At 45.1% G+C, this 26622-nt stretch overlaps 3 protein-coding genes across 10 annotated transcripts in view; 2 read left to right on the top strand and 1 right to left on the bottom strand.

Annotated features, from left to right (window-relative positions):
• LOC134296910 (zinc finger protein 658B-like) overlaps positions 1-26622 on the bottom strand; it is a 152438-nt gene that overhangs the window by 11340 nt on the left and 114476 nt on the right. For 3 of the 5 annotated variants that reach the window (XM_062973047.1, XM_062973045.1, XM_062973046.1), the window contains exon 2: positions 21779-21896. The gene's annotated coding sequence lies outside the window, so the exon portion shown is untranslated. Of the gene's footprint in view, positions 1-21778; positions 23013-26211; positions 26513-26622 lie in introns of those variants that run through there. The other 2 variants (XM_062973044.1, XM_062973043.1) reach the window with 2 other exon arrangements.
• LOC134296969 (zinc finger protein 24-like) lies at positions 215-4875 on the top strand. 4 transcript variants are annotated; one of them, XM_062973185.1, is made up of 3 exons: positions 215-533; positions 3329-3846; positions 4182-4875. In XM_062973185.1, the coding sequence occupies exons 2-3, from the start codon at positions 3457-3459 to the stop codon at positions 4341-4343; spliced, it is 552 nt and encodes a 183-aa protein (XP_062829255.1). In that variant the 5' UTR covers positions 215-533; positions 3329-3456; the 3' UTR covers positions 4344-4875. The 4 variants fall into 4 exon arrangements, with proteins under 4 accessions (XP_062829255.1, XP_062829254.1, XP_062829256.1 ...); XM_062973184.1 differs by lacking the exon at positions 215-533 and adding an exon at positions 582-1493; XM_062973186.1 differs by lacking the exon at positions 215-533 and adding an exon at positions 1513-1795.
• Positions 7635-11635, top strand: LOC134296925 (zinc finger protein 501-like). The gene has a single exon (XM_062973094.1). It carries the CDS (start codon positions 8725-8727, stop codon positions 10123-10125), a length of 1401 nt encoding a protein of 466 aa, XP_062829164.1. The 5' UTR covers positions 7635-8724; the 3' UTR covers positions 10126-11635.

The following is a 26622-nucleotide window of genomic DNA, read 5'->3' as shown; positions in this document are numbered from 1 at the left end:
CTCCTCCTCCTCCTCCTCCTCCTCCTCCTCCTCCTCCCTCTTCCTCGAAGGGCGCTCACAGGAAAGGGCGGAAGGCGGGGCTTCGCCTGAGGGAACTAGGCGCTTCTCCCCCCCCCCCCCCGCCTTCCCCCCTTCGCTTCACGGTCCGCCAATGGGAACCCGCCTTCCTCTCGCGCGTCATCGGTCTCCGGGCAGGAACGCCCCCTCCCCTCCCCTCGCCCTTGGGCCGTGAAGGGTCCTTCCAGAAATGGGCCAATGGGGATCGGCCTGGTCTCTCCGCGTCACCAGTCTCCGGGCAGCCTCGCCCTGGCCTTCCCGCCCGCGGGTCATGTGACGGGCTGAGTGACCGTTGGGAAGGCCGAGGCCTGAGCCGGGAGCGAGGGGGGAGGGGCGGGGAGGGGCGGGGCCTGCCTTCTTCCTTCCTTCCTTCCTTCCTTCCTTCCTTCCTTCCTTCCTTCCTTCCTTCCTTCCTTCCTTCCTTCCTTCTCTCCGAGCCCGAGCCTGCGGCCTCGTCCTCCGCCTCGTCAGTCCTGGTGAGTCTCGTTGCCAGGCCTCCTCCCGAGGGCCCAAGAGGAGCCAAGGCCCAAGGGAGGGAGGGAGGGAGGGAGGGAGGGAGGGAGGGGAGGCCGAGGAGGGCCCGGGCCTGGCCCACTCCCAGGCGGGCCTTCCTCTCTCGTTCTCTCCCTGGGAACACAGGCCACCACCGCTCTCTCTCTCTCTCTCTCTCTCTCTCTCTCTCTCTCTCTCAGCCAGGCCTGGGCAAGCTCCGGGCCTCCCTCCGGGGCGGGGTTTTGGACTCCAACTCCCAGAAGGCCTCCCCTCAGGCCCCGCAGGCCTCCCCTTCACCTCCACCTCAAGACTGCGGAGAGAGAGAGAGAGAGAGAGAGAGAGAGAGAGAGAGAGAGAGAGAGAGAGAGAGAGAGAGAGAGAGAGAGAGAGAGAGAGCAAGGGACTGGGGAAGGGAGGTCAACAGACCAAGAGAAGGAAGGAAGGAAGGAAGGGCGCTCGGAAAGGGAGGGGCCCCCAGGGATCAGCTGGCATGGACATTCACAACAGAGGGACATGCAGACAAAGGGACAACAACAACAGCAACAACAACAACAATATTTGTATCCTGCCACCATCTCCCCCAGAGGGGACTCGGCGTGGCTCACAGAAAGATCCCATACAAAACAGGAACAATATACAAGACAGCAATCAACAAGAAGCCCTGCTTGACTCTCAAGCCAAAAGTGGGTGGTAGAAATCACATGGTACAAAAGCTGACTGGCACAACCTGGGGATCCCAACCAGGCCCTGGAAAGACAGGCGCTTGGCTCCTCTGCTGCTGAATTCACAGGCCCAGTGGGGAAGACATCTCACCACGTTCAAACAGTGGACGTGGCTCTTCATGAGACATGCCGCACCCTCACAGGATGTCTGCGCCCCACACCACGGGAGAAATGATACTGTTGAGTCCCTCTGGGGAGAGAGGGCAGTCTAGAAATGAAATGGTATTTATTATTATGATTATTATTATGGCACCATCTGACATCTGTGGGGAAGTAGCAGCCTGTAATGAAAGGACCAAGGCAGTGACATCTCTGGCCCATCCCCTGTTTGGATATCAGCCAGCATGTCAATGCCTTAAATCAAGAAATAGTTTCCTAAGATCTACAAAGATACTCGCAGGAACACCTCAGCAACAACTTTATTTGTGTGTCCCGCCTCCATCTCTCACTCCTTCCTTCCTGGCCTGAGATGGAGGGATGGAGAATGACCTCCACAAGAGGAAACGAAATTTGGGACAGATGAGGTATCAAAGAAATTGCTTTGGGGGGGGGGGACACACGGTGGTATGGGATAATATATATATATATATGGGTGAAAATAACAGTGGATGCAAAAATGTATTGTAGAATTGTTTTGAATATTGAATATTATGCGTCTGCTGTATAACAAGGGGTGTCTATATTTTTTAAAAGAACTATATCAATGTCTTCTGTATCATGAGGAAAAGGAAGGGGGTGGAGGGGGGAAGAGAAGCCTTGTCTTTGTTATAGCTCTTTATCTCTTTAACCCAAGCCCTAGTATTATAGACAGTGTCTAAAGTTTTGGAAGATCCAAATGTCCTCTGTGACAGAAACAAATGTACTCTTGTCCTCAGGACTTTGCCTTCCCACGCTATCCACTCTCCTTCCCGCCTTCTTTTCCAGTTCTTTGCATGTATTTCATATCATAAGGACTGCCATATAGATCTAAACTATCAATTCCATTAGTTAGTAAATTAGGATTGTGTGGGTAAGAATTCACTATGTTACATTGTTATCTTCTTTTATTTAAACACTACACAAATATGTATTAATATATATGTTGTCGCTCTAAAATACCTAATTAACAAGGCTCGCAACCTTTTGTGTTCTAATCAAAGAGTGCTGATAGGTCAATTATTCAAAGTCTCTTGAATAAAGAGTTCAGAAACAGTACAAAATGTAACTGTATACTATTAATAATATTTTAGTCAACAGATCCTGCTGTGGCCATCTTCCTTTGCTTTGTGAATTCAATGAATGGCTTCCATTCTTCTTGGAAGTTTCTGTGTATTTGTTTGTTGTACAGCTAAAGTTAGTTTGTCCTATTTGGCCATTTCAAAACCTTTTGTAATCCAGTTTTCTGGTGTTGGCATGTCTTGTTGTTTCCATAGTTTTGCGTATTCAGTTCTTGCTTCTGTTGTCATATAAAGAAAGAGTCTTTCTTGATGTTTCCCAGTAGAAAAAGTTATGGTTTTAATGGGATTTTGTACTCTAGAATAGTTTCCATGTCTCTGTGGATTTTTATTCAGAATTCGTTAGAATTTGGGCAAGTCCCAACATATCATGTGTGTGTGTGTATTTGAGAGTTTTTCTGGAGTTATGTACCATCTATGTATCATTTTGTTGAAATTTTATTTAATTGTGTGACTCCTTGTAAATTTTAGTCATTTTTACCAGAGCTCTTCCCATTCTCGTGGACTTATTGCTCAGCCTAGACTTTTCACCCACTGAATCATAGGTTTTTTAATTTCTTCATCAATTGTAAAATCTTTCAGAGGAAATTGATGCAGCTTCCCAGCTGGCTTGTTTTTTGTCTGTAGCAGTTGGTTCTGCTTACAATATGAAACACATATATCAAACAACTACAATCACATTTCAAAATTCCATTTAAATTAAATTACATTCAAACCTTTATAAATAAACATTTCAAGTCCAAACGCGGTCTGTCATTATACCTTGGATCATATAGTTGTCATTTCTGCTGCTACTATTGCTCAAAAGCCTGGTCCCACAACCTTTCTGCCTTTCTTTCACAGAGGAAATGTGATTTTTGGCTGAGAATTTCGGAGTAGAGCCTGTGGAGGGATTTCTTTCCCTTGAAAGAAAGAAGAGGGAGGAAAAACATCTTGGATACGGTTGGGTTCTTCACCAGAGTGGTTCCAACATGGAGAGACCCAACTCACGTGGGCCTGAAGCAGGACCTGGGGGCAGTGGGGAATCCTGGGAAAGAACCAGACATGAGTCCCTGAGTGTGGACCTTGACAGCTCGGACACACAGCGCCAGCGCTTCAGGCAGTCCTCCTACCAAGAGGGTGAAGGACCCAGAGGGGTTTGCAGTCGTCTCCACGATCTGTGCCGCCAGTGGCTGAAGCCAGAGCAGCACACCAAGGCCGAGGTGCTGGACCTGGTGACCCTGGAGCAGTTCCTGAGCATCCTGCCCCCAGAGATGGGGAGCTGGGTCCGAGAGTGTGGGGCAGAGACCTGTTCCCAGGCGGTGGCCCTGGCGGAAGGCTTCCTCCTGAGTCGGGCCGAGGACAAGGAGCAGGAAGGACAGGTGAGAGCATTCCCTCTGGGTTTCACTAACCTGGGGACTGATGGACAGATTAGAAGTACATCCTGCCTTTCTTCCAAGATGGGACCGATGTGGGGGATGAGCAAGGCCCTGCTCCCTCGGCCTCTCTCCCCACCTGCTCTGCCCCTCCATCTCTACCGTCAGCTTGGTTGATGCTCTGCTCAAGATAGAACATAGACAATGATGGGAGGGGGAGGGGGGCATTGGTTCCAAACTAGGTTCCCATCTCAGAGTTATTCTTTCCAAAAAGGTCTAGAGGTCTGTGATATTTCTGAACTTTTTCCAAACTCCTTCTGGAATGCTCTGTGCTCTTCCAGGCCCCTAATAATAACTCCATGGAAGTCCCTGCACCAGAGGAATCTCCACCAGACACCACCCAGAGTCTCAGGCAGAAGGAGCTGAAGCGGGAAGGAGACGGGGCTGCCGCCTTGCAGGGTGAGAAGGAACTCTTCTGGGAGTTTTGGGGTTTCATGCTTTAGGGGGATGATAAATAAATTAAATTATTGTTGGACTTTTTGTTGTTGTTATATGTACGCATTGGGTTGCTAACAGTGTGATTTCAGTTTGATTTGTAGTTTTCTTTCATGCAATAGGACTGAAAATGGAGCCTTCAGTGTCTTCCCAGGTGGGACCCTAAGCGAAGATGAGTCTTGAAACTGAGCTGGAAGACAAACAGACAGCAAAGAATCACTTTAGTCAATTGAAACACCAAGCCCAGTGCTAGTTTCAGTTGAACATTCTCACAGCACTGCTTGCGAGATAAAGTCCTAAACCCTCACATTGTACATCTTCTTGGGCTGTTGAATGCGCCTGTGTTCTTAGGGCCGTTTCCTCATCGGTCTCTTTATAGGACTGCAATGGTCACATCTGAGGCCTGTTTCTGTGACCAGCTTTCCACCCCTTGCTCTCTCTCCAGGGTCTGGAATGATGCTGTTGCCGAATCCTCAGTCGTTTCTCCCCCTTTGCGATGGAGTGGGACTGAGTCAGGTAAGCAGAAGGATTCCTGGGAGAGGAGGGCTGGGCCTGCCGGGGTGCCTTTGGTTCCAGACTTAATTATCAAACATCGGTTGAAACTGACAAGATTAAATACTTTTCCTTAGAAGTGGAATACTGAAGGCACAATTGCAAACATTTGCAACAAGGAGGGGGAAAAAATGAAGAGAAAACTAAAGAAAGCAGAATGGATGTTCAAAGAACTTTCAACGGAGCTATGATTGAAAAGGGACATGTACAGGAAATGGGAAAGAGGGGGATCACCAAAGAATGTAAACGAGTAAACCGCATAAGTCGGGAAAAGGCCTAACCATCTAAATCAGAAAATGAGGTCAGAAGAAGAAATGAGCCAAGAGTAGGGTCTGTGCCTGGAGAAGGTGGTGAGATGCTAACCAGGGATAGGGAAGAGTTAGAACACGGCCTCAGTCTTCTCCCAAGAGGAAATGGGTATTCTACCTGAGCAAGATGGAGAAATTGGGAAAATGCAACCCAAAATGGGTAAAGAAGTGATCCAGGAATACCTGGCCACGCTCAATGAATCCAAGTCTCCAGGGCCAGGTGAACTACACCCAAGGGTATTGAACTAACAGCAGTAATCCCAGAACCACTGTCAATCCTCTTTGTTCATTTTTGGGAACAGGAGAAGTCCCAGCAGGCTGGAGGAGGCAAAGGTTGTCTCTATCTTCAAGAATGGACCAAAAAGAGGTCCCCTAACAATGACCATCCAGTTATCTTGACTTGGCCCATAAGCAGTTGGAGCAGCTGTTTAGACTCTTGAATTTTTATAAGGAGGAGATCGTTTGATGTGGATAGTTAATCATTATAGAGGGAGCAGATCTGTTTGTTTGCTATTATGCACTCTTTATGGAACCAATGTTTGGGTCTGACCCTGGGTTGCCTCGACATTCTTTGCCAATCATATAGTTTTTAAAAGATAGGTTTTATAAGGGATTCAAACCCGGTGATGCCTCCTCGAAATCTGGGATTTCAATGATCATAGTTTCTATGGACAACACTTCCTAAGAGTTCAAGATATCCAGGCACACCCCTTTTGTCTTAACGTTCCGCTTCAGCCTGGTGTATTGTGGGTAGGCTTGTCCAGGTGGGGAAGTGCTGCTTCTCTCCAAAACCAGGAGAAGTGGGAGATAGATGATCACTAAGCAAGGAATTGTCTATAGCAAATGAATCAATGTCACTAGCTATGGAGGGAGAAGTCAGAAGATAGTCTATGACACTAGAGCCCCTTGGTGAGACTAATGTATATTCTCCAGAGTCAGGAAACTGAGTAAGTCCATTTAGCCGGGACAGGTTGAGCTGCGTGGCCATTTTGGTCAGGCACTTTCCGGCTTGGTTTCACGGTTGGTCCTTAGAGTGTCGGGCTTCTGGTGTCAGGAGAGAGTTGAAGGGATCTTTGTCCAGGCCCTCTTCTCTCAACACATTTATTCAACTAGATCCTACCCTTGCATTGAAGTCACCCGTTATCTTGACCTAAATAACAGGAAAAATGTTGGAGCAGATCATGAAGAAGGCCATCTGGAATCACTTGGGAAAAGTGCTGTAATCACTGAAGGGCAAGATGGGTTTCTCCAAAACAAGTCATGCCAGACTAATGTACTTTTCAGTAGAGCTACAAGCTTGGTAGAGGAAGGAAATGCAGTGGATGTAGCACATCTTGCTTTCAGTAAGACCTCTGGAAAGGCCTCCCATGGTTTCACAAACAACTAGTAAAAAGTGGGCTGGATAATACTCCTGTTCGGTGGATTTGTAATGGTTTGAGCAACAAAGGGTGGAGTGTTGCAGGGTTCTGTCCTGGGCCCAGTACTGCTCAACATGCGTATCATATTTTGAGATGACACCAAATTAGCAGGTATAGCTGACAGTCTAGAAGATAGGATCAGAATTCAAAATGGCCTGAACATGGTAGAGAGCTGGGCCAAAACTAACCCAATTACTGTCAACAAGAATATATGTAGAGTTGTACACTTAGGCAGGAGAAAAATGCCATGCACAGGAACAGGATGGGCGACACCTGGCTTGACAGGCATTCATATGATGGGATCTTGGAGTGTTAGAGGACTGCAAGTGGAACATGAGCCAACAATGTGATGCAGCAGCTGAAAAGAGTATGAGATTTTGGGCTGCATCCCAAGGAATATCGAGTCTAGATTGAGGTGACCTTTCTGCTATGACGAGACCTCACCTGGAATAATACTGTGTCCAGTTCTGGGCTGGAACATGCTCAGATTCCATTCCTGATTCTACATATCAATTAAGAAATGGTTCTGACTGTGACCAACCCGTCGTCTCTAGAAAGCTTACAACTGTGTCATGGAGGCCTTCGCCCTTTCCTTTTCAAACAACCAACAGAAATGTAAATCTACTTTAAAGAATTTCTTGTCATTATTTTCCTTGACATGTGAGAAGGGAATTTTTTCTTCTTCCGCCAGGGCCCAATCGCCTTTGAGGACGTGGCTGTGGATTTCTCCCTGGAGGAGTGGGTTCTCCTGAATCCGGACCAGAAAGCCTTGCACAAGCAGATCATGGAGGAGATGAATGGGATTGTGGACTCTCTTGGTAAGGCTCCCTCACTGATGGGGATTTCTGTTTCAAAAGGCAGTATTAGCCTAAATCGTCACAGTCACTGGGGGTCTGCAGGGCAGGGCTTGTCTTAGAAATATATAAAATAATAATAATAATAATAATAATAATAATAATAATAATAATAATAATAATAATAATAATATAACATTAGCACCAATTCAGACTCAAGTGGGAAGATTTCCATAACGGGTCAAATCGAAGCCTCTCTCTCTCTCTCTCAGTGTTTGTGTGAGAGGCAAGGAGAGGGAGGAAGCAGATTGGCTGGAGAGAGGGGCCGGAGAATGGTTGATCAAGCATCAACTGTCGAGCCTCTCAGAATCTCACACAAGGATAGGGTTAGGGCTCTAGAAACCACAATGACACACATCGAGCAACAGGAAGAAGCAACGGGGATCGACATCATGGTGCCGCAAAGATGGCGAGACTTGGCAGAAGAGAAATGGCAATCGTCGGAAAAGCAGGCAAGGGTCACAGATTTTAAAAAATCTTCACAAGACTGAACTTTTTAGAAATTTAACTTCCGACAGTGTTGTTTTATGCAATTCTATATTTATAGTCAATTTTTAGTAGTAAATATTTTTTGTAGTCAATGCTTTCAATACATTGCTATGTTTTGGTGCTAAATTTGTAAACACAGTGATTTCTCCATAATGTTACCATGTATTGAACTGCTTTTCCTGTCAATTTGTTGTAAAACATGATCTTTGGTGCTTAATTTCTAAAATCATAATGTAATTTGACCTTTAATAGGCTTTTCCTTAATCCCTCCTTATTATCCAACATTTTCACTTATCCAGTGTTCTCCTGGTCAGTTTATGTTGGATAAGCGAGACTCTGCTGTTCTCTGAAATTAGGTATGGGATGTTCTACGTTGGAGCGGAAAAATCCAACCTTAAGGGAGCATGGGAAAAGAGAACTGGGATTGGGGGAGAGAAATAAAAAGGAGAGAAGGATGGTGAAATGGGTGGTAGTTGGTAAAGTCTAAAGCTAGAGAAAAAGGCAAGCATTTGGATGTGAAGGGGAAAGGCATCCATTCCCCAGAGAGAAGGAGACGGAATAAACAACCGGGCTGGGCTGAGCAACAGGGAGCCTCAGGAGCGTATGTTACTCATCTCTCTCTTAGAGGCTCCAGGCAGACAACCAGGGTCCATCTTCACTGAACAAGGGGTGGGGAAAGGACAACGTGTATATCTCCTTTTCCTCCATGTCTGTGTTGTTTTGAGGATCATTTCAATCCACTTCTTATCCCACATCCTTTGAGTCTTTATGACTCACACTGAGGAACAATTGTTTATGTTCTTCTTCACAGTAGATAACGGGGAGAAGAGCCATGTATGCACCAAATACAGGAAGCATTTTGGACACAACTGGGGCCTTCGTCAACAGCAGCAAGCCCACAGAGAAGATGGAGGTTCTGCCAAAGAAAGGCCTGACAAATGCAGTGTATGTGGGAGGTGTTTTACCCAAAATATGGCACTTGTGCTTCACAAGACACTTGATGTTGGGAAAAGCCATCTTAAAGGGAAAGTATCTGCAAAATGTGTGGTGAAACACAAGAAATTTCACACAGGTCAGGAACAATACAGATGCCAAGAGTGTGGGAAATGTTTTGCTTCCAGTTCAGCCTTGGTGAGGCTCAAAAGACTCCACACAGGAGAGAAGCCACACCAATGCCAGGAGTGTGGGAAATGTTTTGCTGAAAGTTCAGCCTTGTTGAGCCACAAAAGAGTCCACACCAGGGAGAAGCCATACAAATGTGAGGAGTGTGGGAAATGTTCTGTTTCCCATTCAGACTTGTTGAAGCACAAAAGACTCGACACAGGAGAGAAGCCATACCAGTGCCAGGAGTGTGGGAAATGTTTTACTTGCAGTTCAACCTTGGTGAGCCACAAAAGACTCCACACAGGAGAGAAGCCACACCAATGCCAGGAGTGTGGGAAATGTTCTGCTTCCCGTTCAGACTTGTTGAAGCACAAAAGACTCCATACAGGAGAGAAGCCATACAAATGCCAGGAGTGTGGGAAATGTTTTGCTGAAAGTTCAGCCTTGGTGAGGCACAAAAGACTCCACACAGGAGAGAAGCCATACCAATGCCAGGAGTGTGGGACATGTTTTGCTTGCAGTTCACACTTGGTGAGCCGCAAAAGACTCCACACAGGAGAGAAGCCATACCAATGCCAGGAGTGTGGGAAATGTTTTACTTCCAGTTCAACCTTGGTGAGGCACAAAAGACTCCACACAGGAGAGAAGCCATACCAATGCCAGGAGTGTGGGAAATGTTTTGCTTACAGTTCAGACTTGGTGAGGCACAAAAGACTCCACACAGGAGAGAAGCCATACCTATGCCAGGAGTGTGGGAAATGTTTTGCTGTCAGTTCACACTTGGCGAGGCACAAAAGAGTCCACACCAGGGAGAAGCCATACCAATGCCAGGAGTGTGGGAAATGTTTTGCTTACAGTTCAGACTTGGTGAAACACAAAAGACTCCACACAGGAGAGAAGCCATACAAATGCCAGGAGTGTGGGAAATGTTTTGCTGACAGTTCAAACTTGATGAGCCACAAAAGACTCCACACAGGAGAGAAGCCATATAAATGCCATGAATGTGGAAAATGTTTTACTCAGAGTTCAGCCCTTAACCAGCACCAGAGAACACATACCGGCTAAAAAACAGCCATTGTGTGTAAATGTCTGATTTCAAACTTTGAAAAGTTCTGCGTCAGATTTGGTGGAGTCCCCGTTCTTGTCATTTGAACCTGTAAGTTGGAGGTCTGTTCTCTGGAGCAGCAGAAAGAAAGCTCTGTGTGACAGTCCTTCAGAGCAGTGGTTCTCAACCTGTGGGTCCACAGATGTTTTGGCCTTCAACTCCCATAAATCCTAACAGCTGGTAAACTGGCTGGGATTTCTGGGAGTTGTAGGCCAAAACACCCGGGGACCCACAGGTTGAGGACCACTGCTTCAGTGTCAGTTCCTGGCAGGTGTAGGAGACAAAGATAGGCTCACACAGCTTGTAGCTATGGAAAACTTTATTGAATCCGCCTTGCCAAAATGGCCGCAAAGCTTCTACTGCCCGTCTTCCGCTCTTTCCCCTCAGTATATTGGGTGGTTGCTTCCCTCCTCCCTTCACGTCTCTTCTTCTCCATTCACACCTCCCTTTCCTTTTGTCCTTTCCCACGTTTGAAGACCAGACCCTGTCATAAACCAGCCTTCCCAGCCAAATGGTCTTCTTTATCCGATTTGTTGTAGTCAGGTGTGAAAAGGACAGCTTGGAGAATGCTGATCTTTTTGCATCCTGACATTCAGAGAGTTAAATATTAAGTTAAGTCTTGTCACCTCGTCTGAAAAGAAATAAACCATAAGTGATTCCATCACTTGTTCCTCTGGTCTTAGTTTCCAGCTCCATTTCCACCTTGGTTTAAATGTCCAGTTTGTGAACGTTGTGCCCCTACAGACACATCCTCTGTTTTCCTCTTTAGTCAGGACTGGTCAGCTTGAATATTGTAAATGGCCGTTATGGGAGGGATCCAGAGTTAGCCCCTTCCCTTTCAGACAGTGGCTCTCAACCAGTGGTCCACGGACTACCAGTGGTTCGCAAGAACTAAAATACGGTCTGGCTTCTAACCTTCCCTTCCTTTGCTTTCTTTTTTCTAGCCCTTCCTTCCCCTTTCTTCCTTCTTTCCTTCTATCCTTGTCTTCTTGTCCCTTCCTTTGCCTTTTCTCTTGCCCTTCATTCCTTCCTTTTTCTCTTCCCTCCCTTTTCTCCCCTTTGCCTTTTCTCTTGCCCTTCTTTCCTTTTTTTCTTCCCTTCACTTTCCTTCCTTTTCCTTCTTTTCTCTTGCCCTTCCTTCCTTTTTCTCTTCTCTCCTCTTCCCTTCCTTTGCCTTCTTTTCTCTTGCCTTCTTTCCTTGCTTTTTCTTGCTCTTCGCTTGCCTTCCCTTCCTTTGCCTATCATATGTTATGGACTGGAGTAGAGTACAATATATGTCTCATTTGATGCCTTATGAACTTGAATGCAAACTATAATTGTTTTTATTAATCTGTTTATCCTATTATATTATATTATATTATTGATGTACTCTGATTGTTGTTTATGTGAGTTTAATATGTCGTAAGCCTCTTTGGGTCCAGTGAGGGAGAAAAGCAGGATATAAATAAAGATTCATCATCATCATCATCATCATCATTATTATTATTATTTTCTCTTCCCATTCTTTACTTCCCTTTTTCTCTTCCCTTCCATCCCTTTGCCCTCTTTTCCCTTGCCCTTCCTTCCTTCTTTCCTTGCTTTACCTTCCCTTCCCTTCTTTTCTCTTGCCCTTCCTTCCTTTTGCTCTTCTCTTCCCATATATTCCTTTGCCTTATTTTCTCTTCCCCTTCCTTCCCTTCCTTTGTCTTCTTTTCTCTTGCCCTTCCTTCCCTTTTTCTCTTCTCTTCCCATATTTTCCTTTGCCTTATTTTCTCTTCCCCTTCCTTCCTTCCCTTCCTTTGTCTTCTTTTCTCTTGTCCTTCCTTCCTTTTTTTCTTCTCTTCCCATATTTTCTTTTGCCTTATTTTCTCTTCCCCTTCCTTCCTTCCTTTCCCTTCCCTTGTCTTCTTTTCTCTTGCCCTTCCTTCCTTTTTCTCTTCTCTTCCCATATTTCCCTTTGCCTTATTTTCTCTTCCCCTTCCTTCCTTCTCTTCCTTTGTCTTCTTTTCTCTTGCCCTTCCTTCCTTTTTTTCTTCTCTTCCCATATTTTCTTTTGCCTTATTTTCTCTTCCCCTTCCTTCCTTCCTTCCTTTCCCTTCCTTTGTCTTCTTTTCTCTTGTCCTTCCTTCCTTTTTCTCTTCTCTTCCCATATTTTCCTTTGCCTTATTTTCTCTTCCCCTTCCTTCCTTCCCTTCCCTTGTCTTCTTTTCTCTTGCCCTTCCTTCCTTTTTCTCTTCTCTTCCCATCCTTTCCACTACCGAGAAGGAAGGCCCTGTCTCTCATCCCTGCCAATCATGCCAGCGAAGAGGGCGGGATTGAGAGCAGGGCCTCTCCAGACGGTCTTAGACTCCGAGATGGTTCATAAGGGGAGAGACGTTTGGACAGGTAACCCATCCAACACAGGCTGTGACCCTGTGCCCTGTTTGGCCTTGCGACTGACAAGGAAGACCTCTGCGTACAGATGACATTGAACTCCAAAACTTCAGATGATCTCTCCCAACGGCTTCATGTAGATGTTACACAGCGTGGGAGACAGTATTGAACCCTGCGGGGATTCTGGAAGGGATTCTGCTTTTCCTGCCTGGCAGAAGGGGGTTGGACTAGATGGCCCTTGTGGTCTCTTCCAAATATACTATTCTGTGAATCTCTGATTTGGGTAAGAAGGCAAGGGCCTAGAGAAGTGGGGGGGGGGAGGGAGTCCTCTCTCTGGATGACCCCAAAAAGGGGCTGGAGAGCGACCTGCGGAGGATGGTCTGGATGGTGACGCTGCTTGGGGAGAATGGGGCTGGACTCCACGACCCACGGGATCAGTGGTTTCATGGCGAAAGAACACACATCTCCTCCTCCTCCTCCCAGTCAGTTTGGGTTGTGTGCTGAGGGGCTAATCATCTTCAGACCATGCAGGAATAAACCACCAAAGCACCCCCAACAGATGGTCATACCATCTCAGCTTAAAAACCTCCAAAGGAGACTCTTATGGACTCCCGATAGGAGCAGACTCCACTACTGAACAGCTCTGACCTTCAGGAAATGCTTTCTGTTGTGTAGGTGAGGCCTGCACAACTAGTCAGTGTTAATGAGTGATGGAAGGAAAGGAGAAGCAGAGGAAAACACACACACACAACACCCCTGCTAGACAGGCAGGTGAATTCAGTCCTCTCACGGCCTCCTCCAGCGATACAATGGGACAGACTGTCTCATAGGCAAGGAGTGGATTCCAACCCCCAAAACACTGCAGAGTCCTGGTCACAGTTTCACAGCCTCTGGCCTTGTAAAGTAGTTCGTCTCTTTGAATAAACACTCTTGAGTTCTGACTTTCATCCAAAGTCCTTGGAGGTTTTATTCTTGATTTATTCACTACTTATAACTATTTACAGGTCTTCTCTTAATATACAAAGATACACAATAAGAACGAGTAAGGGCTGTTGGAGAGTGGCCTAGGCTGCCTCAGAGTGTGGTGGAGTGTCCTTCTCTGGAGGCTTCTCTGCAGAGGATATCTATCGGGAGTGCTTTGATTGTGCCTTCCTGCATGGCAGGGGCAGGACGGGGTGGCCCTTGGGGGTCTCTTCCGGCTCTAGGGTCCTAGGAGTCCATTCCAGGAGGAGGCAACACGGGGTCTCATGGACATGCCTTTCCTCTCCGTCCACCTCTCATCCTGACCACGGCCAACCCTTTTGGGATCCAACATTTCCTTCCTGCCGAGGGAGAAGCCCTTCCTTCTTTCCTCCAAGTGAAACATACCCAGCTGTCTCTCCGCCCTTCTCTACATCCCGTCTCTGGAGATATTCTGACCTGTCAATATCCGTCTTGAATTGTGGGACCGAGAACTGGAGACAGGGTCATTCCAGGTGAGTCTGACCAAAGCGGAAGAAAGGAGGCCGTGACTTCCTTGGATATAGACAGAATCCTCCTATCGGGACAGCCTGGAATCACATTGGCTTTTATAGCTGCTACATCATAATCTGTTTTTAAAAATAATTTATATTTAAATACAAGAAAGAAAAACAAATGCATATTTATACAAATTACAAATACATTTATTATTATTTTTTTAAAAAAAATCGTACATCCTTTTACAGCAGCCACATAATATTCAGTACAATCTACAATACATTAACATTTGGCATCTACTGTTATTGTCACGCTTATACAGATTTCTTACCCTCCCCCAAGTCACTTTTTTTATTTATCATCTGTCCAAAATTCCTTTTCATTCCCTCTTGAGGAGGTAATTCCGTCTTTCTTTTCGAATCCTCTTCCAATACATTTTCTCCAGACATCATCACAACCACTTTGTTTCTAAATCCCTCTCCACGTCAACCTATCATTTCTTCCCAGTTTCCATACATCCTTATACCATTCTTCTATCTCTATATTTATTTCCTTTTTCCACTTCCTTGCTATAAGCTGTCTTGCAATTGTTAATGCGTTTGTTATCGCATCTTTGTCCTCTTTTTCCAACTGTTTATTATTATATAATGAGAATAAAGCCATGCTAAGACTTCTTTCTATTTGAATGTTCATTGTGTCTTCTATCTCTCTTAATACTTTTCCCCAGAAATTATTTATATATTGACACTGCCACCACATATGTATGTATGTTCCCGATTCTTGGCATCCTCTCCAGCAATTGTTTGAGTAGTTTTTATTTATATTTCCTATTCTTATGGGTGTGAGGTACCATTTCCATATCAACTAAATAATAATTTTCTTTAACACATATGGATATATTTTTCAAGTGTCTTTGTGCCCATAATTGTAACCCCTCTGTTTCATTGATTTTCATTCCTATATCTTCTTTCCAAATCTTCTTGAAGGTGTTATTCTTTACTTTTGCTTTGTTTTTTTCAATTAATATTTTAGAAATTTTACTGGATATTCCTTTCAAATTTTTATGTTCCTAATCTTTTCTTTCTTCATTCCAACCTTTAGCCAATCCCCTATTTTATCTAAGTTTTTCCCCTTAATTTTTTATCCATCATATATATATATTATTTTTTGTAAATGTCTTTTCCATTATAATTGGGGTTATTATTGAGCCATCTGTTATTAACTTTCTCCTGTATTTGTTCCATATTTCTAATGCATTACTCAACATTGGGTTCCCAGTTTACCTTATTTTTTTTTCTCATAAACTATTTTAAAACCTATTCCGAATTTCTTCTTCCGCTTTTCCTGAATCCATTATTAACTATTCTACATCCTCCTTTTCATCATTCCTTGTATAACCAATCTCAGTCTGTTTGCCTTATAATATTTTTTGATATGAGGAAGCGCTAATCCTTCTTCTTTTTGAGATCTGTTCTGTAACTTGTTTCGTCAATTTCTTTGACTGCCATTACAGTATTTATCATTTGTCCAAATGAGTCTCCTTTGGGGTGGAGAAAGGTGGGGTAGAAATGTTGCAAAGAAATCATGTATTCAACTCTTCTTCTATAATCTGAAATGGCATTATAAATATAAGGTATATGTAAGTATAAAGTTTATCCTCAGAAGCATTTTCATTTTTAGTATTGCTGTCTTTCCAAACCAAGATAGATGTGTATTAATTTTTTCAAACTATTTTCCTCAATGCTACTACATTTGCCTCTTCTATTTCTTCCAGCTTTTCAACGTCTCCTTTCAATTGCAGTGCCCAGAATTAGACACAGTGTGATTCCAGGTAAAGTGGTCTGACCAAGGCAGAATAGAGGGGGAGCATGACTTCCCTGGATCTAGACACTCTGCCCCTATTTATGCAGGCCAAAATCCCATAAGGAGGAGGGAGCAAGCTTGTTGTCTGCTGCTCTGCAAACTAGGATGCAGAATAATGGCTTCAAACTACAGGAAAGGGGATTCCACCTGAACATAAGGAAGAAGTTCCTCACTATGAGAGCAGTTCAGCTGTGGAACCTTCTTTGGAGGCTTTTAAGCAGAGGCTGGATGGCCATCTGTCAGGGGTGCTTTGAATGGAATTTCCTGCTGCTTAGCAGGGGGTTGGACTAGATGACCCATGAGGTCTCTTCCAACTCTATGGTTATATGATTTTGTGATTTCTTCCCCTTCCACTTCCTGTTCATGTCTATTTTAAGTCATAGTCCTTAGAAGTTCTTTGGACAAACATTCTGGCTTCTTTGCACTTGTCCTATTTATGTGGCTTCTCTCCTGTGTGAATCTTTTGATGGGTACGAAGATTCGAACTGTTACTGAAGCTCTTTCCACATTCCATGCATTTATATGGCTTCTCCCCTGTGTGAGTCCTTTGATGGATACGCAGATGTCCACTCTCACTGAAGCTCTTTCCACATTCCATGCATATATGTGGCTTCTCTCCTGTGTGAGTCCTTTGATGGATACGCAGATGTCCACTCTGACTGAAGCTCTTTCCACATTCCATGCATATATGTGGCTTCTCCCCTGTGTGAGTCCTTTGATGGGTACGTAGATCTCCACTCTGACTGAAGCTCTTTCCACATTCCATGCATGTATGTGGCTTCTCCCCTGTGTGGATCCTTTGATGGGAACGTAGACTGTCACTCCGACTGAAGCTCTTTCCACATTCCATGCATTTATATGGCTTCTCCCCTGTGTGAGTCCTTTGATGGATACGCAGATGTCCACTCTCACTGAAGCTCTTTCCACATTCCATGCATATATGTGGCTTCTCTCCTGTGTGAGTCCTTTGATGGATACGCAGATGTCCACTCTCACTGAAGCTCTTTCCACATTCCATGCATGTATGTGGCCTCTCTCCTGTGTGCATCCTTTGATGGATACGCAGATGTCCACTCTGACTGAAGCTCTTTCCACATTCCATGCATGTATGTGGCTTCTCCCTTGTGTGAGTCCTTTGATGGGTGCGTAGACTTCCACTCCGACTGAAGCTCTTTCCACATTCCATGCATTTATATGGCTTCTCCCCTGTGTGAGTCCTTTGATGGGTGCGTAGATTTCCACTCTCACTGAATCTCTTTCCACATTCCACACATTTATATGGCTTCTCTCCTGTGTGTGTTCGTTGATGTTTAGCAAGAGAACTTCTCTCAATGAAACATTTCCCACAGTCCTTACAATTATGTCGCTTCTCCCCTGTGTGTGATTTTGACAATGAATTTTCCATTTTTTAACATTTATTATTCTAATATTATGCCTGAAGTTCACAGATATGGACTCCTGAATAGGACATTTCCTCTTCCCAGTCTCTGTATTGCTGTAGCCTTATTTTCTCTTTACCAACCCCTCTTTTTACAGCACAATCCTCCCTTTCCTTACATTTAAAGGTATGTAGCTTGAAATATAATTTCTCCAATTCATTTCTTGTTCTTGTTAATCCTGCGTACTTTCCTTTCAGACGTAAGGCAAACGGCAATGTTTTCTTCATAAGGTTCGTTTAGAGGTTACCTGGGAGACGAATGAGAAGAAAATCTTATCAGGAGCAGAGTACAGAAAGATCTCATTGAACATGAAGAACAATAGCCTAGTGCTGTAGCAATCACAGGGGAAGAGGGGAGAAAGACTGGCCCAACTGGTAAGAGCCCGTTGCCTGTTGAGAAGCACTTTAACACTTGCCCAACAAAGAACAATCCCTGCAAAGGGGATAGCGGCCTAAGATCCTGTGTCTAATCCAACCTTGGTAAAGGAAGGCCTCTAATAATATGGTCAACACGGAAAGGGGCTAACGATGCAAAGCATTTCCTACCTAGATCCCGCTTCTTCACGTCTCCACTCAAAACCTGAGTGGCCATCTGTATGGACAGACTATCCCAAGTGATCAGTCTTGGGAGAAAAATACTTCCTCCAACTTGGGGGAGAGATATTTTCCTGATCCTCTCTTTCCCTGCAGCGTGATCCCTGCCCCACGTTTCTAAAGCAAGGCGCCTGGAGACACTGAGAGCACATTAGGCCACAAAGTTCCTTGACATACTGCATTCTTACAAAACCTATACCACAAAGGTATGTAACTTCAGGCAGAACCAAGGCAAAGAGAAAAACCAAGGAAAATGCAAACTTCTACACTGATGCCACAAAAACAGAGATAGCGATGCAGAAGCACAGGGTGGAAGGCACTCAGCCTAGCAGCAGTACATGAGAGAAGGCGGTATAGAGGAGACAGATGGATAGACCCCCAGGGTGAGTGGGAATCCTGCTGCCCTCCAGATCCTTCTGCACTCCAACAGCACCCTTGGGTGGGAGACATCATGATTCCTGCCCAGTTCTGCTCAGTTCAGTCTATTTTAGAAAGGACATTGGCAAACTGCAGCGGATTCATAGAAAGGCAACAAGGACAGGAAGACATTACATTGTAAATGAAGGAAAAATAAAGGCAAAAGTTTGCTTTTTCACAGGAGACAATATTGTGGCTCGAACTAAAATTATGTGCTAAAGATGATGCTTCTGACTGTCATCTGGGTATAGCTTGTGCCACCAGATGACTGCAACTAGGCCGACCACCTGCTCCCTCGATCCGTGTCCCTCCTGGCTAGTAAAATCTTGCCTGGAGGGATTACGTGAACCTCTGTTGAATATAATAAATAGCTCCCTTGAGCAAGGAGTTTTTCCAGAGGGTTTAAAAGAGGCGATGGTCTCTCCGCTGCTGAAGAAACCAGACTTGGATCGTTCGGTTCCCCCTAGCTACCGCCCAGTCTCGAATCTTCCGTTTCTGGGCAAGGTGGTTGAGAGGGCAGCAGCGGAACAGTTGCAGCAGTTCCTCAATCGCATAGCCGGACTTGATCCCTTCCAGTCCGGCTTCCGTAGGGGGCACGGGACGGAGACTGTGCCAGTTGCCATCACAGATCAGCTTCGCTGCCAAAGGGATCAAGGCGGATCAGCGCTGCTCGTGTTATTGGATCTCACAGCAGCATGTGATACGGTCAATCACAATCTATTGACCCACCACCTAGCCATGACGGGGGTTAGGGGGATACCCCTTAAATGGGTGTCCTCCTTCCTCCAGAATCAGGGACAGCGGGTGGTGAGGGGAGGGATGGTTTCCGAGAGGTCTCCACTAACTTGTGGGGTCCCACAGGGAGCTATTCTCTCTCCTCTATTATTTAACATCTATATGCGACTGCTTGCCCGACTGGTGCGGAGCTTTGGGCTCGAGTGCCACCAGTACGCTGATGACACTCAGCTCATTCTGAGGATGGAGGGCCGGTCGGACTCCGTACCCAATAGTTTCCATCAGTGCCTTGAGGCCATTTCTGGATGGTTTCGTGCCAGCAGGTTGAGGGTGAATCCAGCGAAGACAGAGATCCTTTGGCTGGGCCGTCCGGGTGGGGGGGAGATGCAGCTGCCTACCCTGGATGGCGAGACACTGCGTCCGTCATCTTCTGTAAAAAGTCTTGGGGTTTTATTGGACCTTCTGCTCACAATGGAGGCCCAGGTCTCTGCTGTGAGCAGATCTGCGTTTTTCCATCTACGTCAGGCTAGGCGACTGGCTCCCTACCTATCTAGGAACGACCTGGCTACGGTGATCCAGGCGACGGTCATCTTGAGGCTCGGCTACTGTAACGCCCTCTACATTGGCCTTCCTCTGTCAGTGATCCGGAAACTGAAGCTGGTGCAAAATGCGGCAGCTCGTCTTCTCACCGGGGTGCCGGCGAGGTGGCGTATCACCCCAATTCTACAACAGCTGCACTGGCTACCGATTGAGTACCGGACTACTTTCAAGATACTGGTACTAACCTTTAAGGCCTTACATGGTTTAGGGCCGGCGTACCTGAGGGCCCGCTTATCCCCCTACCAACCCCAGAGATTACTTCGGTCCAAAGACCAAAATTTGCTTGAAGTCGGACTTATCTCTCTGGAGAGAGTTCCAGAGCCGGGATGGGGGCCACTGCCGAGAAGGCCCTCTCCCTCCCTCGTCCCCACCAGCCGCATTTGAGACAAAGGCGGGAGCGAGAGGAGTCCTCTCGCCCCCACCTTTGTCTCAAATGCGGCTGGTGGGGACGAGGGAGAGAGAGGGCCTTCTCGGCAGTGCCCCCCCCCCCCCGGCTCTGGAACTCTCTCCCTAAGGAGATCAGGTTAGCTCCTTCCCTGCCCATTTTCCGCCGGGAATTGAAAACATGGTTGTTCCAGAGCGCATTTGAATGAATAGGCCCAATAGAGCTGTCATCAGAATACTTCTTTATGTTTTAAAAGCATATGGCACTTTATCGCTGTTACTTATTTCCATTAAACAGCACTTTATGAAACCTGTCCCCGCTGGTTTGCTTTTAATTACTCTGATTTTATCTGCTTGGATTTTAATGTATTGTCCATATTTTATTTTGTGTATCGTTGGAATGTTTTAAGTTTCTGTCAAATATGTTGTGTTGTTGTTTCGGGCTTGTTCCTGTTGTGAGCCACGCCGAGTCCCTTCGGGGAGATGGGGCGGGATATAAAAATAAGTTGTTTATTATTATTATTATAGCTGGAACAAGAGAAGCCTCCAATTAAGTTGGGAGATACCACAGAAGAGATCTGGGGCCAGAAGAAGAGGCCAAACCAAATCTCTTCAAAAAGAGTTGGAATATACAAGGAGACACAGGTTGTTCAGACCTCTGAAGCAAATGCTGAATGCCGCACAGGAAACAAAGGCCAAGAAAGAGACCACAATGCCCTTAAACAAGAATGAGCGAGATTATATTCTTGAATGGTGAAAACAGGACGTAGTGAAAGCAGATATTAAAGAAAGGAGAAGTCCAAAAAACTATGAGTAGTTGGAAGTAAAAACGCTGATCGGAAGATAAAAAAAGAAAAAATGGGCTGAACAAGAGATCAAGAAGAATGAGATTTTCAAATGTGGTGCTTTAACAGATGATTGTTTTATATCTGTTTTAAATAGTATGGACAAACCCCTCATGTAAGAGACATTAGTTCATAGAAAGGCTGTGTAGCGGGAAAGGGGGGTGAAGGATAACGGTATCTATTAATTCGTGTACGTATAACACTAACTTACTAACAAACAGATTTGACTAATAATCTTCTAAAATTCATTTGGTAATAAATACAACGAAACCACAGTTTTCTTTAAAAAGGAGCAAGTTGCCAGGAACAATCAAGAAGAACTTAAGAAATGCCATTTCCTAATGGATTCCATCACAAAAACATGGGAAAAGTTTCTCAAACCCAAAAACTTGGTTTCTGCGGGAGGGACATCCTGCTGTAGCACATTTTGCTCTGGTTTTTCAATAAATTCCTCATCACCAGGTCTCAACCAATTCAACTCTCACTCCTTTGTGGCAGCCACAAAACCAAGTTTCCGGAGTAGAGCAACTCCTTTCCAAGTAAGGAATGCACAATAAAACAGGAAATAATACTTTCAAACCAGGAGCAGAACATTTTTCAAATTTTGTTATATTGTCATTTATCTTGTGTCACTTGTTACATCGTGTCATCTTTTAACTTGTTAATTGGAATTGGAATGTGTTCAGTCTATTTCAATTTTAAATAGCCACAGCTCACCTGCCCACCAAGCAGGACGAAAGCAGAAATGTGAGTAGATAAATAGGTACTGCTTTCAGTGGGGAGGTAATAAAGATGCCCTTAAGGACACTGATCGGGAAGAAGCTCCTCAACATGGAAGATGAAGTGACAGCCCCCCCCTCCCCCCATGTCCAGTGTTGAGCACAGCCTCCAAGATGCCGAAAATAAGATGGGAAAAGTTGTTTTTACCTGTGTCTGCGTTGTCTGTCCTTGTTAATTGTAGAATCAGGCACTGAATGTTTGCCGTATGCGTGTTCTGTAAGCCGCTCTGAGTCCCCTTCGGGGCGAGAAGGGCGGGGTATAAATACTGAAAAGAAAAGACAAGCAATTGAACCAAGATCAAATACAAGATGATTATTGAAGAAGAAAGACAGGACTATTGGATTTCAAAATAATGGACAATAATATAGAAGACAGATCAACTTTTGGGGGGATTCTTTTTAGTAGTTTAAGCAATGGATGTCAAGATAAGAGAGATTAAAAACTGGGAGTAATGCAGTAACACGTGGAGTATTTGAGAAAGTACGAAGCAGTGATCCAAGGCGGATTTATCCTTACGGAATCCAGTTTGCTCAGGGCTGATGGTTTTGTTCTGGTCCAGCCTGGTCTGCAACTTTATCAATAGGAATTTTGCACAAAGCTTTCCAATTACCGATAGAAGGCTAATTGGCCAGTAATTGGAAGGATCGGGAGGGTCGCCTTTTCTGTAGATTGGAACTATAATGGCAAATTGCCAGTGGTTTGGTAGGATGCCCGTGTTGTTAATGATGGTGAAGACTGCCACCAAGAAGAGGGTCCACCACTCAGGATCCGATGTCAAAATCTCCGGGATAATTAACTCCGATCCAACTGCTTTTCCATTTTTTAGACCAACGATCAGGTCTGCTCCTTCCCTACTGAAACGGGGGGCCAGTCGGTCAATTCAGGAGAATCTATCGCTTTTTTTTCGTGTCAGGAGCAACCCGAGTTGCTTCCGGAGTGAGAGAATTGGCCGTCTGCAAGGACGTTGCCCAGGGGACGTTGCCTGGATGTTCTGCTGTTTTACCATCCTTGTGGGAGGGAAGCTTCTCTCATGTCCCCGCATGGAGCTGGAGCTGAGAGAGGGAGCTCACCCGCGCTCTCCCCGGGTGGGATCTGAACCTGGCAGCCTTCAGGTCAGCAGCCCAACCTTCAAGCCCGGAGGCTTTTATCCCCTAGGCCACCGGAGGCTCCAAAATCTACCCCTGAGCTCTGGGTTTCTAACTCATCAGCCCGAAAGAGGTTGAAAAAAATGACTATATCCGTTTGAGGGAGTGACTTATTTATTTATTTATTTATTTACTTACTACATTTATATGCCGCTTTTCTCACCCCCGAAGGGGACTCAGAGCGGCTTACAATTCAAATGTACATACAATATATTATTAGCATAGCACAATATAAGCCATTAAAATACTATATTGTACTATATAATTTCATGGTAATATTATTAGTAATATTACATTTAATATATAATATATAATTAATATTATATTATATTATTAATTAGTATAATATTGTATTGCATTATAATATTATTATCAATATTACAAGTACGTACAATATATTGTATATTTATAAATTATTGTATATTATATATATCTATATATATAAAAGAGTGATGGCATCACGGCAATTCACAAAACAACAAAAGTACAGGCCCCCCAACCTCAAAATTTGACAACGCAACCCATCATCCACGCCTCAAGGTTGATACAACAAAAAGAAAAGAAAAATAAAGTCCTAATTAGAGGGAGAGCAATAATTTTTTTATCCAATTGCTGCCAGTTTAGAGGGCTAATCTCTGCCCACTTGGTTGCCTAGCAACCAAGGGACAGCCAGGTTTCAGTTAGGGGACAGGCAGATTTAGGCCTCACTTAGACTTCTTCCACAGATTATCTAATTTGCACTGGATTATATGGCAGTGTAGACTCAAGGCCCTTCCACACAGCTATATAACCCATTTATAATCTTATATTATCTGCTTTGCACTGGATTATCTTGACTCCACACTGCCATATAATCCACTTCAGTGTGCATTTTATACAGCTGTGAAGAAGGAGCCTCATATAATCCAGTTCTGAGCAGATAATATAAGATTAGAAATATACAGTAGAGTCTCACTTATCCAACGTAAACAGGCAGGCAGGATAAGTGAATATGTTGGATAATAAGAAGGGATTCAGGAAAAGCCAATTAAACATCAAATTAGGTCATCGTTATACAAATTAAGCACCAAAACATCATATTATACAACAAATTTGACAGAAAAAGTAGTTCCATGCGCAGTAATGCTATGTAGTATTTACAGTAGAGTCTCACTTATCCAACACTCGCTTATCCAACGTTCTGGATTATCCAACGCATTTTTGTAGTCAATGCTTTCAATATATCGTGATATTTTGGTGCTAAATTCATAAATCCAGTAATTTCTACATAGAATTACTGCGTATTGAACTATTTTTTCTTCCAAATTTGTTGTCTAACATGATGTTTTGGTCCTTAATTTGTGAAATCATAACTTTATTTGATGTTTAATAGGCTTATCCTTAATCCCTCCTTATTATCCAACATATTCGCTTATCCAACATTCTGCCGGCCCGTTTATGTTGGATAAGTGAGACTCTACTGTACTGTATTTACAAATTTACCACTAAAATATCACAATGAATTTAAAACACTGACTACAAAAACATTGATTAGGAAAAGGCAGACTGCGTTGGATAATCCAGAACATTGTATAAGCGAATGTTGGATAAGTGAGATTCTTCTTTAATATGAAATAATTACTGGGATAGAATAATGCAGAACAATATAATCTCTAAAACCAGGACAGTAAATAAACAGGGGAATTCCACACAGGAAACAATCAGGGCCAGCTAACACCTCCCAACAAAGTATTCCCATCATCAAAGTCTGGCAAATCCTGTTTTCTCAGGGCCACAGACAGTAGAAGCACATAAAATATCGCAAACAACACCACTCTGAAAACAAGGGAATTCCAGACAGGAAACAATCAGGGCCAGCTAACACCTCCCAACAAAAAATTCACTCAGGGAGGAAACAGCCAGGCTTTAAAGCTGCAAGGCTATTACATCCTAATCATTTTTCCTAATTGCAGCATTCATACTTGCCTCCAACAAACAAAAAAAACCAATCAGAAATATTGTATATTCACAACCTTTAGGAAATAATATCCCCTGATGGCGCAGCGTGTTAAAGCGCTGAGCTGCTGAACTTCTGGACCGAAAGGCCACAGGTTTGAATTGGGGGAGCGGAGAGAGCCCCCACTGTTAGCCCCAGCTTCTACCAACCCAGAAGTTCGAAAACATGCAAATGTGAGTGCATCAATAGGTACTGCTCCGGCGGGAAGGTAACGCCGCTCCATGTAGTCATCCCACATGACCTTGGAGGAGTCTACGGACAACGCCGGCTCTTCGGCTTAGAAATGGAGATGAGCACCAACCCCAAGAGTCAGACACGACTGGACTTAATGTCTGGGGAAAATCTTGACCCTTGACCTTAACTACCACCAATTCCTCAATACTTTATTTCCCAGACCACCAGACTTCGCCACAGCAACGCGTGGCCGGGCACAGCTAGTATGTATATAAAATTAGCACAGCATGTTGCTATGGCACAGGAGACAAGATGGAACTGCCTCCCTGGCTCTTCCTGTTGCTCTAAATTTACATCATTATCCAACATTCTGGATTATCCAACGCATTTTTGTAGTCAATGTTTTCAATACATCGTGATATTTTGGTGCTAAATTCGTAAATACAGTAATTACTACATAGCATTACTGCGTATTGAACTACTTTTTCTGTCAAATTTGTTGTCTAACATGATGTTTTGGTGCTTCATTTGTAAAATCATAACCTCATTTGATGTTTAATAGGCTTTTCCTTAGTGCCTCCTTATTATCCAACATATTCGCTTATCCAACGTTCTGCCGGCCCGTTTCTGTTGGATAAGTGAGACTCTGCTGTATATCCGTTTGAGGGAGAGATGTATTTACATCATTGAGGGCGGCTGACAACAAGGGCACCATCTGACGCCTTGAATGCCTATAAAAACAAAGCCACATTGAATTGAAGACTGAGGGTGAAGGTTGGGCTTGAATTGCAGACAGGCCGCAGAGTCCCCTGGACAGACAGACAGACAGACAGACAGACAGACAGGCCGCTCCCTCCCAAAGGCCGAGAAGAAGGAAGGAAGGGAGGGAGGGAGGGAGGGAGGGAGGGAGGAAGGGAGGGAGGAAGGGAGGGAGGGAGGGAAGAAGGAAGGGAGGGAGGAAGGAAGGAAGGAAGGAAGGAAGGAAGGAAGGAAGGAAGGAAGGAAGGAAGGAAGGAAGGAAGGAAGGAAGGAAGGGAGGGAGGGAGGGAGGGAGGAAGGGAGGGAGGGAGGAAGGGAGGAAGGGAGGGAGGGAGGGAAGAAGGAAGGGAGGGAGGAAGGAAGGAAGGAAGGAAGGAAGGAAGGAAGGAAGGAAGGAAGGAAGGAAGGAAGGAAGGAAGGAAGGAAGGAAGGAAGGAAGGAAGGGAGGGAGGGAGGGAGGGAGGCCTGAGGGCAGAGGGGGCGCCCCCCATCCCTCCCCCACTCACCTCCTCCTCTCTCTCTCTCTCTCTCTCTCTCTCTCTCTCTCCGAAAGGCCTCCTCCTCCTCTTTCCTTCCTTCCTTCTGACAGGAAAGAGCGCCGCCCGGCCCCTCCCACCCCGAGTCTTCCCGCCTCTCGCTGCACTTCCGCCCTCAAGAAACATGGCGGCCGCGGGCAGGAGACCCACAGAGGGGCGGGGCCCGAGAGAAGCGGAGAGGCAGGCGGACAGACACGCCCCTTCTTTCCTTTCTCCGCCAATGAGAATCCGCCTTCCTCTCAGAGCGGCGTCATCGGTCTCCGGGCAGGAACGCCCCCGCCCCGCCCTTCTGCCGTTAACGGTCACTCCAGGAATCGGCCAATGGGAATGGGCCTCGTCTCTCCGCGTCATCCGTCTCCAGGCAGACTCGCCCGCGCCTTC

This window comes from Anolis carolinensis, chromosome 2 (assembly GCF_035594765.1).
Source record: "Anolis carolinensis isolate JA03-04 chromosome 2, rAnoCar3.1.pri, whole genome shotgun sequence".
Lineage (NCBI taxonomy): Eukaryota > Metazoa > Chordata > Lepidosauria > Squamata > Dactyloidae > Anolis > Anolis carolinensis.
This window is presented reverse-complemented; position numbering and strand designations above follow the sequence as displayed.

Coding starts and splice junctions, on each gene's coding strand:
- LOC134296925 (XM_062973094.1), top strand. CDS start 8,725: ATGACTCACACTGAGGAACAATTGTTTATGTTCTTCTTCACAGTAGAT.
- LOC134296969 (XM_062973185.1), top strand. CDS start 3,457: ATGGAGAGACCCAACTCACGTGGGCCTGAAGCAGGACCTGGGGGCAGT. Junction 3,847..4,181: donor ACAAGGAGCAGGAAGGACAG/GTGAGAGCATTC, acceptor GTGCTCTTCCAG/GCCCCTAATAATAACTCCAT.